Source organism: Parasteatoda tepidariorum, chromosome 9, assembly GCF_982258835.1.
Source record: "Parasteatoda tepidariorum strain Cologne lab strain chromosome 9, Ptep-v5.0, whole genome shotgun sequence".
Lineage (NCBI taxonomy): Eukaryota > Metazoa > Arthropoda > Arachnida > Araneae > Theridiidae > Parasteatoda > Parasteatoda tepidariorum.
The window spans coordinates 44,199,013-44,218,642 of NC_141763.1; the positions used below are offsets into that span (position 1 = coordinate 44,199,013).

Here is a 19,630-nt window from a genome sequence, read left to right on the forward strand (position 1 = left end):
GTGTATAAATATGCAATTTGAGAATACATTAAAATATCAATAAATACCTGATAAAATTAAATAAGAATTTATTATTGCATTGTATTTGAAATTTTTAAAATTGAAAGAATACCATAGTCCAAAAACGAAAATCCTTTAATCTCGAAAAACTTAATTCTACATCTTGTTATAGTAGGACACTTAACATAACAAAGTTAAATGCAAAATTTACACTAATTTATATATATAAAAAATATTCACTGGCAAAACGCTTTTAAAATGAAAAATGTTTTTTACAATTTTAATTATCGTTCTCATTTAAAACAACCTTAACTTTTTGATCTCTTGGTTAAAGTAAAAGGAACTGCATCTTAACTCTTCGTTATAGATTTATACAACTCTGAATACCCAATGTATCAAGTAACAATTAGTTTAGACTTATAAAAAATTAATATACTAACTTCATCACCTAAATTAATGGATTGAATTCACACATAACTTTCATAACATGTTTAATAACTAGAAACTTATATAAAAAATTAAATGAGAAAATTAAGTCCGTGCATTTTGTAGCAAGTGAGCAAAACGATTAGTAAGCATTAAAGAGGCATCTAAGAACCGTTCAACACAATTTACTAGACATGCCTGTGACCGACTATCTAACTTGGAACTTGGCTTGTCAATGCATTTATCCCAGCATATGTCTGTAATGTGATGTACCTAGAATCAATAAAAGTTGTTGTTAGTTAATATAAAAAGTTACAAGGTAGAATTTAATTTAAAAATAGTCAAAGAAATAAATTTATTTGTGATGAAGTGCTTAATAACTGAACGATTGTTTAAAAGTAGTAAAAAACTTAATGAAAATTTTATCCTGAGTTTAAGTTTGAAACCTCCTTTTGGTATGTAAGTTTGGTTGGGTCAGGATTGAATCTGTCTTATCTTTATCTAAAATCACATTCTAGAATATTGGTTGGACAATAGGCAAATTAAATTCAATTCTAATTTATGGTTGGAATATATATTCTTACATGGTATACAGTCAAACCCCGTTAACGCGAAATCGCTTATCACGAAATTTCGCTTAACGCGAAATAATTGTTAGGTCCCGTCGATCGAGTCTGAAGAATAGTGTTAATTAATTCTTTTAACGCGAAACCCAAATCGCAAAATACCGCTTAAGACGAAAAGAATTTTTTTCACTCCAAGTCAAAATTTCTTCTTTTACAAGAGTTTGGAATTAGTGTTTTGAAATTTCTACTCCTACCCTCGAATCGAGGTCCCATCCTTCCATAATTATCTCTTTTGATTGGTTGCTGCTATTCTGTTTCGGAATGTTCTTTGCACGTGCGTGGAAGGGGGTGGAAAGTAGTGCATAAGCACACATGATCGTGGTAGAGTCCGACTGTCAGTTGCCCTTGAAATTTCGTAAAAATGAGTCGAAAACAGCAATCCTTGTCCTTAGAGACTAAACAAAAAATTTTGAATGAAGTTTGTGATGGAATATTAAAGAAAACAGAGATCGCGACGAAATATGGAATTCCCAACAGCACGCTATCTACGATTATAAAAAATCGCGAAAAAATTGAAGTCGCATATGCTATCAATCAATTTGAGCCAGCTAGAAAGCGAATGATAACAGGGGGAAATGAGGAGATCGAAGTAGCGCTTTTGCGATGGGTGCGTGAAGCAAGGAGTCAGAATCTGCCTTTAACGGGTCATGTATTGCAAGAAAAAGCAAAAGTTTTTGCGGATGCTCTCGGCGTGACAAATTTCGCATCTTCAAACGGTTGGTTAACACGATTCAAAAAGCGTCATGGAATTGTGTGTCATAAAATCTGTGGCGAAGAAGCAACTGTAGATAAGGAGACTGTGGAATCATTTTTGTCTGAAAAGTGGCCTGCTCTTAGGAAAAATTACGCGCCACGTGACATTTTCAATGCTGATGAAACGGGACTCTTTTTCAAAGCATTGCCCTCCCGTACATTGAGCATTAAAGGAGAAAAATGCTCCGGCGGAAAATGCTCTAAAGAGAGAATTACTGTTTTGGTCGCTTGTAATATGGATGGGACCGAAAAATTGCCCTTGTTTGTCGTAGGTAAATCAGCGAACCCACGTTGTTTTAAGAACTTAAAAACTTTACCCGTTGTATATGCTTCAAATAAGAAAGCCTGGATGAATAAAATGCTTTTTAAGAAATGGTTAACAGACTTGGACAGGAAACTATTTCGGGAAAAAAGAAATATTTGTTTGATGCTTGACAATTGTAGTGCTCATAATGATATTCACGGACTAAAAGCGATAAATGTGTTTTTTTACCTCCTAACACCACAGCAGAACTTCAGCCGTGCGATCAAGGTATCATTCATAGCTTGAAGGTGCAATACAGAAAAGAAATGGTACGCAAGATGATCCATTGCTTTGATAATAAAATTACATTTTCTGTAAATCTATTAGACGCAATGAGATACTTAAAATGTGCTTGGAACAATGTTTCTTCTGAAACAATTATAAACAGTTTCAAGTGCGGTGGGTTCACAGATGGAAAAGAAATGAATCTTCAAGAAATAAGTGAAGCAGAACCAGAAACGTTGACTAATTTGATCGAAGAAGCGGAAAAACGCGGGATTCTATCAACCCCTTTGTTCAAAGACTACACCACTATAGACGAAGATTTGCTAACATCGGATATAACCACCGATCAAGACATAATCGCTGAACTATCGGCGAAAAATGATGATGTCGACATGGATACAACTGATGAAGAGTCCGATATTGAACAAGAAAATCCAGTTACTTTAAATGAGGCGACATGTGCAATGAAAGTAATTAATCGTTTCCTCATGCAACAAGAAAATGCTATGGATGCATTAGATAACTTAGAGCATATAAATGACTTTATTAATAAGTGTTATCTTAAGAAATTAAAACAGAAGTCAATAACTGACTTTTTTCAACCTTGATTCCGTAACGGATAAATAAATTCGTAATTTGGCGTTCAATTCACTTCATTATTTCTTCTCCAAATTTCAAGTTATTTTTAAATGTTCATTGTTTTTAGTATTTTTAATTTTATGTTAAATTCACTTAAATTTGCAATATGTCTTCATTAGTAACTTTTAAGAACTGTAATATATAAGTAATTGTTTAGTAGTTCAATAATTGTTGACTAGATGCCGCCACTACCTAAACGGTTAACACGAAATTCGGTTAACACGAAAAATTTCGGTGGTCCCGACGATTTCGTGTTAACGGGGTTTGACTGTATAATTGAAAATCAAAATATATTACTATGATAATTTAAAACTAAAAAGAGGGATAGTAAAAATTTTAAATTTTGAAGACCAGCAGTTCCCAAATCATGGGCCTCAGCCTACAAGTAGTGTCAAAAAAGAAAACTTTATTCTTTTTCTACTTCAATAGAACAGATATCAATAAAAGGTTTCTTACCTGGTTTTTCTACCCGGGTCGGTGCGTACCTAAATAAATCTTAAAAGAAATGACCACATACTCAAGAAAAAATACTCTTTCCAATTAGTTAACAGGTGTATATTAACGAAACAACACTACAATAAACAACACGATCTCTCGTTCGCCAGTAACACCAAAGCTCTCAAAAAATTGTTGTTCTGAGAGAGAGTTCTATATCCAGTGGCGCCATCTAGTATGTCATCTGGCAAGGAAAATGGTATTCTGTTTTTAACAAGTGGGCTATGGAGGTTGGTCGAGAGTCTCTAAGTCAAAACGAATCTTTGAGCTAATATAAATTTTTCGGAACATTCCTAGTACTTAGTCCTAATGAGTTGTGCATTACTTAATATTTTAAAATTAAATCTGCTTGTGGACATATGTACAGTACACTATATAATTTGTCATACCTTATAAGGTATGACAATTTCTGTTGTTAAAAAGTTTAGTTATCTGATTTAGACCTTCAAACTAGATAAAATACATTTTTTGGTTTGGTACAGTTTCAAATAGTTTGGTATAGTCCATTAGGTAAATATTTATCAAGAGAGTTAATTTAGCAAAAAGAATGAAACAAAATACAATTTATTATAATAAATTATTACTTTTAAAGAGTTATTTTTGCCTCTTTTAGTATTAGTCATCTTTCAGTAGGCTCAGTAAACAAAAAACATATACATCTGACAATGTAGTAAATCAATACAATCAATAGAACTTAAAGTGTTAATAAATATGATCATTAGTTTAATAAAAACAAACAAACAAGAATTGTGAAGCATCTAATAGCAAAAAATAATTGTATCTCTAAAACTTTCATATTCAATTAAATTTCGAAATCAAACTGCAATAAATGAAAATAAGGATTTAATAAATTTAAAAAAAATTAATTTAGTATGACTGTAATAAAAAATTGGACATTACATTAGTAATCTTTTTCAACATATTTAACATTTTAGGACTACCTAAATCTTATCTATTCCATGACAGATACTTTAAACTGACTTTCTTATAACAGAGTTGCATGCAGAGTTTACAGTGAATAATTTCAAAATTGAAAAAAGTAACACATAACAAATGAACCTACTTGTTCATGGAATTGGGTTTTCACTTTTTCAACAGTTAAGAACTTCTCTAAGTCTGCATCAACGTTGTTAGCATCAAGAGACATCCTAAATTTTAAAATTAATTTAATGATTATATGCAACAAATAATGATTCAAACTAAATTATAAAATATTACTATCAGGAGAACTATTCTAGACAAAATGTCTGCAGCTATGGAAATCCAAACACAGTTTGAAAGGAGGATGGGCTAAGATGAAATGATATACATACACTCTAGAGCATATTTAAATAATGGTAAATATAAAAATAAATTTTGAGTCTTAAGCCCTGCGGCAAATTTTTTTAGAGCTATCTGCGACAAATCTCCCTAGCACAAATATCTTTCTGCAAGAGACTTTTAATAATAAAAAAAATTTGCGTAAATAAGTGTTTACAAAAAACAACTATATATTTTTATTCAACTGAACACGTAATAATTTTTGATACTTATATTATAGGTGATATTCTCGCATTTTTTTGGGGGGAGGCAACGCATAATTTATCTCCTTCAAATTTTGTAAATATTCATAATAAAAAAAAAAAAACAATTTAACTTCATGAAATTCGCAGCTGCATTTGCCAAAAAAAAAAAAAAAGATTGATGACAAAATTGCCCGAATCGGATATCTCAAATGCGTGTTTCGTTTCGAGATTAGGTTGTTGTAATAAATAATATCGTATAGAAAATGTCGGATTAAAAGTCTATGGAGAAATCAATAACAATAACTGCCAAAAATTCAATATAATTATTGCCTTAAAAAGTAAATAAACAAATGCATGTTTCGAATTTTTCTATTGTTTGAAATATATCGGGATATTTGAAATCCACGTGAAAATTAATATCAATAACTGTCGAAAATACAATAGAAACATTACATAGATTTACGATACTATCAGCATAAATTGGAAAAGTCAAAAAGTGATTATCTAAATGCGTGATTCAAATACAGAGATGCCAACTGCTCCTGACACGCCATGATAATTAAAAAAAAAAAAAAAAAAACGGTAAATATCTACAGACTAAATTTTGCAAACATTTGACATGGTTGCTTTAAAAAAGATATAGCATGCCATGACTACTATAAAGTGGTGAATTATATAAATAAGCCTTTAAATTATTTAGAAATAGTGGTGGATAAAAATCTACTAAACCAAGAATCAAAATTGATAAACTACCACTTTAAGATATTTATTTGTAGTCCGAAGCAAGTTGGCATCTCTGCAAATATTACGTGTAAATTTCTGAAGATAAGAAAAGTATATATATATTTTTTACTTTTCAAAAGAAAAATCTTTCTGCAAGACCTTTGTACCATTCTGCGACAATGTCACCGCGATTCTTACGCGAGGTCTTAAAGCTGTGTATCTTTCTTTGCTTATACCTTCATACCACATCTTTTGAAGATAAAAAATAGTTTATTACAGCAACTACAAGCATCTGAAGTAATTTTTTATGGTTTTTATTTACCGTACATATTTATTTTTACGTACATCTCAAAGTTCATTAAGGTTAATAATATATTTTTCATATAAAAATTTTCGAATCAGTAGCTGCACTAATATGGTCACTAAGTTTTTCAACAGAAGAAAAACATTCCAGAATGGTAACAAATATATATGAATACAATTAAATAATAAAACTGCTAGCATCTCTTAGGTACAAGAACACATGTGCCACCTCTAGGCAAACTATACACGTGTTTTTTTAAAAAGTTGCAAGTTCAAATTTTAGTTGGCGCCCTAGCTATTGCAGATGATACAAAAATCATTATTCCGAAATATCCTCGATTTTATTCATTTTGCTTCCTGAATCATGCTTATCAACCATTCTGGTACAGATTCAAAATATTTTCTCAAACCAAACAAACTACCAATATATGGTGGCATCAAACAAAACAAATTTCTTAGAAAACTTTTCAAGTCTTCCCTGATCCCAGTGACTAAAAAATTTTTTTTTTCCAGCAATGAATCATCTTGCTATCATGCAACACATATTTTTCGAAAGTCTGTACTACCTGAGACTCATTTTGTATGGCTCTTGTCAGTCTAAGGAATTTGTTAAAAGATTATATTAACATGTTAAAAGATTATTCAACTGTATCATGAAAATATAATTGTTAAACATGAGATTTTAGACATAGTGAAATTATATGAGTAAGTTACTTTATGACAATGAATTAAAATATTTGGTAAATTATAGATTTTGGTAATTAAACGTTGAGTTTGTAGTTTCAATACATCATTGCAGCCACATTTAAAAAAAAGGGGATATTATCATAACTACGGCAAGTTGGCGAAGAGTCGCCGAGGAAGGAAGATAACGTTTCTGGCGGAGGGAACCAGTTTTCCTCTGATCATGACGTTTACGCCTCTTCCTTCTCATTGGCTCAAATTCCCTGACTACTCCTTAGAACTTATCAGTTAAGATATATCAGTTATTAAGTAACCGGTTCCGATTTCTTGTTCTTAAATAACGTGTACAAAATATTAGTTCTTGAATAACGTACTCACGGTGTCAGTTCCTGAAAATAAAACACACGTTTTGCAAACGTCTAATCTGAAGTTATTAATCCTTTTATTCTTTTTTAAAAAAAAATCTGTTTGACTCAAAATTAATGAGATTACATTTGAATAATAATTTTAAAAAGTCTTATAATGCACCACAGTTTCTTTTCCTTGTTTCTGAAATATAATTCATATTTGATTTAAACATTTTATTCATTTTTCAATAGGATGAAGATTTAAATGAACTATGCATTTTTCAATACAAAATGCATTTAAGATGGATCTGAGGAAAACGTTTCTAAGAAAGCTTAGACATTTAAATGTTTTACTTTAACCTTATTTTTATTATTTTTTAATTAGGATGAAGATCTTATGGCAATTACCTTAAAAGTTTGCAATTTCAAATGTAACGAAATTTTATAAGGTATTTTTATTGCAATACATTACTTATTGCTTTTATCGCTAAATTCACCATTTCAGATGCGTAATTAGGACGAAAAGAATAGATTAAATTTTCTTATTCCAAATGCATACTAAAAATTCTTCACAATGAAATACGCTATGATTCAATGAATACGCTAAATTCAATGAATATTACGCTAATAATGAACTATGATAGATTTGAGAAATGAGTTAGGGAAGCACTTTATACATTCAAAAAAAAATTTGCCTCGCTTGTTTGCTTTTTCAGATATATGATATTTTATTAAATCGTTTTTCGTCAAATTAAACATTTAATCAGAAAAAGGTGATAATTTTCAATTGGAAATATATATAAGAAATTATTCACAAAGGAATCGATACTTTTACGCAAATAATAAATTACAATAGATCTCAAGGAATAGACCTGAGAAAGCAATTAATACATTTAAAGTGCTTTACTTTAACCTTATTATTTTATTCATTTGTTTGCAGTTTCAAAAGTTATAAAAGTTTTTAGAAAATATTTATATATATTTCATTATCATACGCAGTAACTTTACTTTAACATTGTCTTATTCAAATGCAATTTCAAAAATGATAAAGTACAAGAACCAAGTCTTATTTCATAATTATACGACTAAAAAAGAGAGCAATTTCTTATAACATTACTAAATAAGATATTATATAATAGTATAAGAAAAAAAGGAATGGTAGATTCAAAATAAATAATAAGAAAATCTTCACAGAAAAATCAATATTTTTACATAAAAAATAATTAATTGGGGAATATCCTAATAAATGGATCTACAAAAGCAAATTATACATTTAAAATAATTTATCCTTAGAAGGCAACAGTGAACTATTTTGTTAATAAGAAATATATTTCAGATATTTTTGTATATAGTTTTAAAAACTTAAATAAATATGTATTATAAAATTAGTTACAGTGTCTTTACTTAAGTCAATACAGTGTTTCTTTGTTTCTTCAGTTTGATTATACCAACCTGCACTTTAGTTTTAGTATATATACATAAAAGTAAAATATAATTTACATTTTAGGGCTCTAAGAGAACTTTTGCTGCTTTTATTTGTTCTTTAGCATTTATGCTATTTTTAACCTAATTGATTTGTTTTATCCATCATGATTGCTTGCATCTTAAAAAATATCTGTAGTTGATTTATAGAGAAAAGTACAATGTCAACTTTCATCATAATAAACAACACTTAAACTTGAAAGAAAGTTGTTCGCAAGTATAATACTAGTTTCCATTGCACGTATTTCAATTATAAATTTGGAGTTTAATTAAAAAAAAAACTATAACTTTAAACGCGATTAGAAGATTTTGTTAAAATTTAAATCAAATCAGTAAAAAAAAATATTTCATTTATCTATTTAATTATTTTTTTTTTTTTACTGAGAAATTGAAAATAAAAAACATTTCTGAGAGAACTCCAAACAAGTCAGTACAATCAATGCATCAGAATACGACATCAGGTCAATGCTCTTCACAGTCTTAAAATTTTAAAATTAAATTCCAGCTTAGAGTTTAAGATTAGAACTAAAATTTAAAGATTTAATTAAAATTATTACTAAATATTGCAAAGAGAATTTTGTGTTTTTATATTTGTGTTACATAATCTTATAAAAGCACAAAACACATGATCTTATGAAAATTCTAACACATGATCTTATGAAAATTCTAACACATGATCTTATGAAAATTTGCAAAAAATTCCCCGAATCTTTTAATGAATATTTTCAATTCTGAAACTGTCGCAATATTTAAAATAAATAAATAAATAAAAATAAAAAAACGCATTGAGTTCTATGTTTCGTTTTGAATGTAACCAAGTCGCTAAAATGGTAATTATCATTGTTCCTGACATATATAACAGAAATTATTACTATCTCAATTTTTTTTTTTCATTTTCATAAGATCATGTGTTAGAGGCGACGAGTATCAAGCGTTACACCACGTCCCGTAAAAACGAATGAGCTTTCTTTCCAATAATGTTAAAAATCATATTTTAAACATCTCGTAACATTAAAGATTTTTTAACAAAATAAAATAAATTAGTATCCCACTTTTGTGAGACATATTCCAATAATCAAAAACTTCAAACAATAATATTTAATGACATATTAATCTTTTCTTTAAGAGACGAGTTTCATAAGAAACATTTCATTCACTTGTGTAACTTCTTTTAAATTCCTCTTGACCTTACATTTCTTTAAAGGAAATTTTAAGATGTTTTTTTCGTTAAAATAAATAAATAAATAAAATCTTCATAGTCAGCCACTATTTTATAATAGAGAGGGGGGAGAAGCAGTTTTTCCCCCATTTTTAGACAATGACAAAGGAGAGAGGAAGGTAAGTTTATTTATTTTTATAAAGCATTTTTTATTTACCCATTTCTTAGACAGATATTTGTTTATTATGATATTAAATATGTATTTAAGATTTCTATTCCCTGATGTATTTTTAACGTAACTTTTCCTTTTCTGCATTTTTAGAAATCTTATATTGGGTAAAATAATGTGTTAAAATGATTTTTCCATATTCGAAGCTATGAAGTTCAATGAGTTCGAATTTATTATTATTTTATTACATAGAAGCAAACTGAAAATTGCTTGAACAGTATCTGATGCATCAAAGGCTCTAGGATGGAAATTTTGTCTGACGATTCGCATGCATGAAGGGCTGTTGCGCTCCTGAAGAAGAAGATTCGCATGCATTGCGTATCCACTGTAGCTTGTATTTTTAAAACAGCCCTTTTCAAAAATTAATATAATTTATTATTTTACACGTAATAAGCTTTCCAAAAAGAGTGGACAAAAAAATCTGAGAAAATTGTGCAGTACTTTCCCAAAAATAAGGCAAATTTTAATTCAAAAAGAGAAGTCCGAATATATTCATTAACAAAGATATCAATACAAGAATGAGTCTTTTTATTTAGTATTTATGGCTCAACATCTTTATCAATAACACTGTTAGAAATGTTTTGTTATTCGTCTCAAGCTATAAAGTCAAAAATCTGAGGGAATGTTTAGTAAGAAAAAAGAGTATGATTTTGCGTTTTAAATCGTGTATTAAATTATTTGCACCTGCAGTGATTAAATTGCATATCTTACATGTGCCTCTCAAAACACGGAAACTGCATCTTAGTACGAGTAATATTTTGTCCTACTAGTTTTTATTAATGAAATATATCTTTGCTGTTATAAACTTTCAATTAAAATGAACAATGATGTATTAATAAACATTAAAAATGTATGGATAAGCTATCTTATTAAATATACAATATAGTAAGTAAAAATCCAATTTAATATGTATAAAAAAATTATTTAATTAATTGTGTATCAGGAAATTAAGCTTGTTTTTCTCTTGTTTTAATCTAGCCATACAGTGTTATTGTAAGTTCCAAAAATCACAATCATATGTGATGCCTTCAACTAGCAAGCAACATTATTTATAACAGAAGATTTTCGATTGCAATTGCTAAGAATACAAAAGAGGATCAATTTCTTGATTTAAGAGTTGTAAGAAAATGTAGCTGCACCACAACTAATTGCTAATTTTCTACAGAATTTTTTAACTTCTTAATTGAAATATTCTCGAGCAGCATGACAAATAAAAAATTTTGTTTTATTCCACTTACGAGTAGTGTCTTATTTTCCACCCCTATTCTTATTATCAGGGGTGATTGTGAGCCCAATTAAAAAGCCCTGAAAATTTCCTGAGAAAATCATTAATGACGCATTTCAAAAAATGAATATCTTTATAAATTTAAATCATTGATATTTTCACAACGTGAAAGTCTACATAAATTATATGCAGCATAATTTAAATTAATAATTATGTATTTAGTTTACTTTTATCTCTAATCACATTTATTATTTTACCAGAAAAAATATTTACGAATGAAAGAGATGCCAAGAATAAATTCTAGTTCTAATATTTTTAAATGAAATATACAATAGTTTTTATACATAAATGTGATCGATTATTTCTGTAAACTTCTGGACTGTGGATTTCCTGATCGCGGATAGCGAAACATCTGGAAACCCGGATTTTTTCCGGAGCACATTCATCTCTGTATTATTTTCAATTTAAAAATGGAAAGAGAGGGAGGGGGTTTCAATTTAAATAGTTTGTAAAGAGAGGCTTGAACTAAGCAAAGTATAATAAACAATAAGAGAAATTATGCTATGTTTACAAATAATTCGAATAGTCGAAAATAGTATTTTTTATTATTAAATAAAATGCAACTTGCAATTTATTTAAATCAGTAATTTTGACATGAAACTCAGGTTATATATCTTAATGATTATAATTTAGCTCATCTCATTTGTAATCTTATATAATAATTATAAATTTAATTTTTAACAATCTACATTGAACTTTTAGTAATCTATTATCAACCAACAACCATAAATTCCAAGGTCAGGGCTTTATTGCTCACATCCGCTGTAGCATTTTCGTCATGGTGCGGGGATTAGGTTCCCAAGTACCATATGATTAATGGATGGGAGGCCTTCTTGTGTCTTCATTGATAAGATTTGGTTTCGAAATAGTCAAATACTATATAAATATAATACACCATTTCTTACAATATATTTAATAATTCCTTTAAAATGTCCATTATAAATGGCAAAATTTCCTATAATTTACATAGATTTAGCAAATTTTTTTCTCTCCATAAATGCTTATAAAAAGTAATGCTTGCATTAAGCTTTCATTTTTATTTAAAAATTCTATCATAAATTTTTTATTTCAAACTTTCTTCATAACCACTTATCATCCCACTAAAAATTAAGCAAGCCTAATAATATTGCGATCCAGTTGCAGATAATAGATTCAGACTAAAGGCATTTGATTTATATGTAAGCATAAGTAACTTGAAATGTTAATATTAGACAGTTATGGGTGATTCTTTGGAAACATGACAATTGGAAAGAAAAAAAAAAATTTCAAATTTAAAATCTTCAAAATAATAATTTTTTTTTTTTTTGTATATTTATTTAGTTACATTTATTAATATCTTACAGACCGCAGTGTAGTTTATTGAAATTTGTTTAAGGAAAAATATTTAATTGGTGTAATCAATTAAATCTTCAAATCGAGCAAAATTAGTTGCAAAAATTAAAAAAATAAAAAGCTTTTCTTAAAATTTATAAATACAAAAATCAAATAAGAGCTGGGTCGTAGAGAGAATTTGTAATCTGACTCAACTAAAAATAAATAACCTTTTCCTAACTTTTCAATAAATTCTGCATTCAAAATAATCATGTCTATAAATCGGAATTGTAAAAAAATTAGCCCAACTCCGATTATGAAAATGATTTAGACAAATGTTTATAATCATGAGGATAGAAATATTACTTTTATTAATCTTACTACAATCGTTTAAATTATTACTTATTACAAAATTAATTTATAATCTTTAAACGTTTTTGAGCCTATTTTTTTTTTTTTACTAAAATATTAAAAAAGTACACATAAAGCTATTGAGACTGAGGGACAATCTAGCTATTGATTTTCTGGAAACGGCAAAACGTTATGATTAAATGAAAATAAATAATATTAATTGCGAAAATATAAATCACCATTGAGATAATAAAAAAAAAGGGGGGGGGAGGGAACTTAAATAGAAAGAAAATTGTAAAGAGGAACGAAATGTTTCTGTTACTTTAATTATTCTTTGTAATTAATTCTATTTTCACCTTCAAGGCGATCTTTCAAAACTATTTCGTATTTTTAGAAACTTTAATTCCTGATTTGGATTATTTTAAAATTAATATTGTCTATGGAGCTGTAATTATTTCTAAAAGCATAAATACATTACAAATAATAAAGTTAACGAATATCTTTTAGATTGATAGGTTCATATCATTGACGCATAATTAAACATATTTTTTTTTGTAAAATTACTTACTTTTTAAATAATTACATCCTAATACACTTTTATAATTAAAAATGTATTTATAATTATGATTTTATGTCAATCCATGTTAACATTGCAACAATTTTTATAGCAAATAATACATATTTATAAATTACTTTATTGAATATTTAACAAATAAGGTATCCTTCAGCTCATAAAATTCCTAAGTCAAATTTATTAAGCTAAGTTCTAAAGGTAAAAATTAAATTTAATGTATCATGGTTAGTTTCCTTCAATATTTATTAAAGAATCAGCTTGGGTTAAGACATTTATTTGTTATGCGTGATTGTGCATTAATATTTTTTACAAATGCATGTCTTGAATCTAAGATTAAATGAAAGTTTCAATGATCGGTCGGTGATTGGCTTTCTGAAAAATTTGGAGTCGAAAATTTCAACTATCAACTCTACAACTATGGTTCGAAAAATATGAAAAACTGTTTTAAAGATAAACTAAATATATAAAACGATTAATTGTAAAAAAATGTATTAAAAATTCCTACATGGGTTTTTTAATTTTATTTTTGGAAAAAGCATAAATTATTAATAGAATAATCTTTATATTGTGAAGAAAGAAGAGTTAAAATATCTAAAAAATATAATTGATAAAAAAATCGACTTTTTTATACTAAGAAATTTATTTGTAGTATACTCTATTAAGACGGTCAACTGTAATAGCATTTTTTCCCAATTTTTTTTATTATTAAAATCTTTCACACATTTATCTCTCATTTCCTTTATGTTAGTCAATAACTATTTTAAAGTTGCTTAAAGTTAAAAAATTAAAAAGTTGGAAAAAACGCATAAAATTTTATTTTACTTGCTGCAGGGTTCCCACTATCTGGGAAATTTTTCAAAGTGGTCGCAAATGTGAGATAAAACTAGATATTTTAAGCAATTAAAAAATATTTAATTTAAAGGAAATATATATTGGTGGAGAAAATAACTCAAGAATCGAATTTACGAATGAAAGATAAATTTAAGCATTTTTCAGTAGTCTTGAAAAATTTTAGCTATCACTCATTTATTTTTTCCAGTTTTTTTGTTTGTTTTTAAAGGCGTTTTATTTTGTATGTTTCTGGCACAATTTTTTTTTCTTATGTCGAGGATGAGTTCAAGGTGCATAAATCCCCATGGCAGAAGTACCTTGAAATCTTGAATAATCTGATATCTGACATTGTAGGAGTTTCATTTAATATAAAATTTAATAATAATCATTTAATAGAAAATTCTTAGTTGTATGGTGGAAATAATAATAATAAAAATAAGGTTGAAAAAATATAAATAATAGAAGAAATAATGATAAAAGAAATAAGAATAAAATATAATAAAACAAAGAGTTAGAAATAATAATAAAAGAAATAAGGCTTTTCATACCTTCAAAATTTGACGTAAATCAGGCACTTATGCACCAGTAATAAAGTCGGACATTCGTTGATCACGAAATATCCATGCATTTCACTCAATGAGACAGATATGAATAACTCTGTATCAATTTGCCCTTTACAACACTATTCTTAATATGCTTGCAATAAATTTTACTTACAAAGTTTTTTTTTTCTTCAAAAACCGTACTTTAAATTACTTTCAGATAGAAAAATTTAAATAAGAGAAGTTATTTCAAAAAATATAACACAATGAAAAACTTTTAAAAAAATACCATAAAGCTTCAAATTTAAACTACTGAGTTCCACACAGAATTTTCTCCACCCTCATCAAAAGAATTCGAAATTTCACATTTTTTATTAGATTTTACAATAATTACAAAGCATTTTATGTAACATAAATGCGAGTGAGTACAATGTGGAATATTTTTAACTAAAGAAAATTTTGCAGATACTAGACTTAATAGTTTTTTTTTCTAGACTTAATAGTCTTTATAGACTTAATAATTTTTTTTCATGTTTTTTCGTTTTAAAAATTTTCATATTTGGTTCTTTCAGCAGTCAACTTATACACCTGACATACCAAAAATTACAAGCGCGCAATCAAAAATATAGCGGGTCGACTTATATACCGGTATATACAATATACAGAATTTTATATTTTTACAATTGGGTAAATTATGTTATAAATCTTCATTGTAGTCATTAAATTTATGGTTATAAAAATAACACTTGCTAAGATTAATTTAAATCATAAATGTATAGTTTAATATCGTAAAAACAGAAGTTTCGAAATAGGCTATCTTTCAGTGCGTGTAGATACGTTGATCGAAAAATGACGTTAATAAAGTGTGACAAAATAAAAATAATAAAGATTACAAGTGAAGCAGGATGTAATGAAAACTATTTAAATATTTTTATCTAAGAAAATCAACTTCTGGAGTCGACTTGCTAAGAAAAGAATTATTTACTGATTTGAAAACAATAAAAAACACGGTATTTTTATCTGTTCCGCAAATAACCAAACAATTTGTCGATTCGGGAAAATATATTCAGCTTCAGTATTTTTCATTTTGGAAAAACAAAGAGTTTTGGAATTATAGGCTACATCTGAAGTTTAAGCACATCATAAATAAATGCTAATAATTAGGCTAATAATATGATAATAATTAAATGCTAATAATACGTAGCGGGTCCTAAAATTTGGCTTGGTCCAGTTATTCAAAACTAAACAGAAAAAAAGAAATCTAGTTGTATATATGTATAAACTACAGACGCAACTTATGGACGATGGGAGCTACCTAAGGCATTTGCAGTTGTTAATGTTAAACCTTGTAATTTTCAGCTACACCTAGAAGATAAGAGGATTCCTAAGTCAAGCCCAGCAACCTTATCAAGTCGACCAAATTCGATTTCGTGAAGAATTTTGAAGTTAAAACTAACGCGTATTCGTGGGAGAAGAGAAAAACCGTCCATTGTTAGCCTGATGGTAAAGGAACTCAACCGGAGAGAAATTGAACATATTGCATCGTTACCAATAGATAATTTTATTCCGTTATGCTTCAGTTTTATGTAAGCACGAATAATAAAATTTCCCGAGATAAGTTCATTATGTCAAAGATTAATTTTTTTTTTTAATATTATTTTATGGATGTGTCCTTCTTCTCAATCTTAATGTAACTTTCTGTATTATTGATTTTATTATTTGAATTCTTCAAAATAGAAAATTCGAAAGACTTCAATCTTCAAAGAAAGACAACCAGAAAATAAATAATTCAAATGCGAAAAACAAGAAGATTTTCACCGACATCAGAGTTTTTCAATTTAAATTGTGGGATTGATGAGAAAAATTTAGAGGAATCGTATTTCACCACTCTTACTGACTTTTTATCATTTATTTCTTTTATATTACATGTATAAAAGTAACAATTTAAAATTTCTTAAACTAAGAAACCTTATTCGAAAGTGAATAATAAAAAAGAAATTTTTTTAATTTTATTTTTCAGTTTCAGTTAATATGTAATAAAAATGGGTTAACGTCCACTGCAGATTGGTAAGCAACTATATCAATCGTCAACGACGATTAAGTGCACTATTTCCATCCTTTTTGATAAAAACCTTTAAGGTCGTAATCAGCTATATGGAATTAATAAATGAGAAGTCATAGAAGGGGAGAGGCGAATTCGTGAAAGCAGGACTTTAAAACTAGTTTATTATATGAACCTTATTGACCCTGCCCAATATTTATTTCTGAGATCAATTTTTGAACTCAGAAATGAATATTAGGTTGGGTCAATTTTATTGAAGGCAAATGCATATAATTGATTTATTACATGGCAGTTCCTTCCTGGCACTCCCCCCCCCCGACGCTGAAGTATTAATAAAATATCAGAATCTAGATTTCTGAAAAACCATGAAAAAAAGATTAAATGATTGAACCCATTAACCCTTTTCTATTGACACTAAATAAAACTTCTTTTTAATAATTAATTGAAGACTATAAGTGTTATTTATAGAATTCGAAACAGAAGTTAATACCGAGAAATTATTTGAGCGAAAAATATGTTGAAATGTTAATTATTAGGAGTTCAATAATTTTTAAGTTATTTAGTGCATCTGAAAATTAGTTCGAGGATATAAATGCATTAAATGTTTACATAAGGCGTTTTAAATTTTTACATGCGTAAAATTATTACATTTACAAAATCGGAGTTCCGTCGAAAAAAGTTGGATCATTTAGGGTTTCATAATCGAAAAAAATTTGGGAATCGCTGTCGTGATACATACATTTTTACTTGATGGAATGTTCTTATTATTAAAAAATGTAATTTACTTTGAATTTTATTCACCCTAATTATTGATGGAAGTTACTATTACGAAATAATTTAAGTTATAAAAAATTTAGTTTATAAGGAATATTTTTTTAGTCATGAAAGCATAACTTCAGTATTGCAATGGTAATAAATTTCCTCTAAGTCCCATTGAAGGGGGTGTAATAATTTCAGATTGCTCAGTTGAATAGGAAGAGAGCGGTCTTTTCTAGAAGATGAACTTTGACATTGATGAATTTTTCCCCCAGTGCAGCTGTGGGCTTAGGCTCCTCTAAGGCTGTGGGAGGAATGCCTTCTAAGAAAAAGATCACCCGATACTTTGTCAAGTTTCCCGCCGAACACTCCAAACTAACGTTTTGATTGGCTCGATAGAAAAGCGCGCACTTCTTTCTTTCAATATGGCTGTGTGGAAAGTTACACAAACTGTTTTTTTGTAAGAGTTTTTATTTGAATTAATAATTGTCTAATTCGCAATAAATATAATTTTATTTTTTAATTTCAAACTTCTTTTTTGTTAATTTAAGATTTGCTATTAAAAAATTACTGTTTATTTCCCCCCCTTCTCTTTCGACTCGATGTTTATTCGTAAATGAAGTAAGCTTCTTTCCCTGTATTTTAAAAATTTTATAGTGTATAATTTAGACGTAATGCATCTTTATTTTTTACTAATTATTGTTTCTTTAAAAAAGTAAATATAAATTTTAAAAGTAAATATAAAATTAGTATGATTTTGCTTAAAATTTATGTTTAAAAAAAAACACCATTTACTTTGCTTAATTTGTTTAAATAAGATCAAAATTGTATAGAGTATTATAATGTGTAAATATTGGAAGAAAAAGTATTATGTATTCAGTTTTAATAATTATAATTTAATATAATTCTTTAAAAAATTAAATATAAATTTAAAGTTAGTATGATTTTGCTTAAAATTTATGTTTTAGAAATCGATAACCATAAATTGAAATTTAATTAGAAATTTCTGAGGGAAAGTTTAATTCAATTAACTATTTTAAAAAAATTAGTTTTGTTTTATTAAGAATGTTACCTGAAAAGCATAGTATTTAATATGCAATAAATATAAAAATTATTACGTTTGCCAAACTTTCCATTTAGAATTAACAGTTAAAGCTTAACAATTTTAAAATTGATTAGCCTACTTGAATAGAGTTTCCATAAGTAAGTGTTTATTTATGTTTATCTTTGATTTTCTATTCGTTAGCCTTGTTTCTTTAAAATCCAGATTTTTCACTCTTGAACTATGTTTACATTTTGCATGCGATTTTTTTTTCTATCTTCTGTACCTGTTATTTCAATTTCTCCCCGTTCCTGATATCACGACGGTAACACCGTTCTTTTTTGGTTCTCTCCTCTTAGAGAGCGCCTTTTCTTTCCCCCATCTTCCCTTTTTCCGTCGTGATGTCATGATCGGGTTTCTCTTTTTCCTCCTACCCCTTGGCGGCCTATCTAAATAGGTCGCCAAAAAATTGGCGGCACTTGGCCTTGCCGTAGTTATGATAATCATCCCAAAAAAAAAAACAAATTAGGTTGTTTCATACTTACACTAAGTTTCTTGATTAAAAAACGAAATATTTATATGGGTCGGACACCGAATAATCACTATTTATTTATTCGGTAAACAATGCGGCACAGAGGACAAAATTTTCATCATACAGTTTCATATAAACACTTCCGGCCACCTATTTCAATTACGTTATGTATAAATCGTAAAATAAGCCTAAATTTGTGATTCAAATAACTGACATAATCAGCACCAAATCTGAAATAAAAATGAAGAAAAAATGATAAAATTCAAGTATTAATTAGCAGTTGTAAATTGAAACGTTTATTGAAACATGATTGTAAACATGATGCATCAACATTCAAGTTATTATTCGCAGCTGTGACTTTTAACACCTGGCGAAAATGGTGCCACACACCAAAAACACATAACAACTAAATGAGGTTAACCAGGCTTATTATGTTTGAAGACT

General features: G+C 28.0%; 1 protein-coding gene across 1 annotated transcript; it reads right to left on the reverse strand.

Annotated features, from left to right (window-relative positions):
* Positions 1-474: 474 nt before the first annotated feature.
* Positions 475-19,521, reverse strand: LOC147804022 (mitochondrial import inner membrane translocase subunit Tim8 A-like). Its single transcript, XM_087151704.1, has 3 exons — positions 19,200-19,521; positions 4,532-4,616; positions 475-699 (listed from the first exon to the last, which is right to left on the reverse strand). Exons 2-3 carry the CDS (start codon positions 4,613-4,615, stop codon positions 532-534), a joined length of 252 nt encoding a protein of 83 aa, XP_087007830.1. The 5' UTR covers position 4,616; positions 19,200-19,521; the 3' UTR covers positions 475-531.
* Between the last annotated feature and the right edge of the window lie 109 nt (positions 19,522-19,630).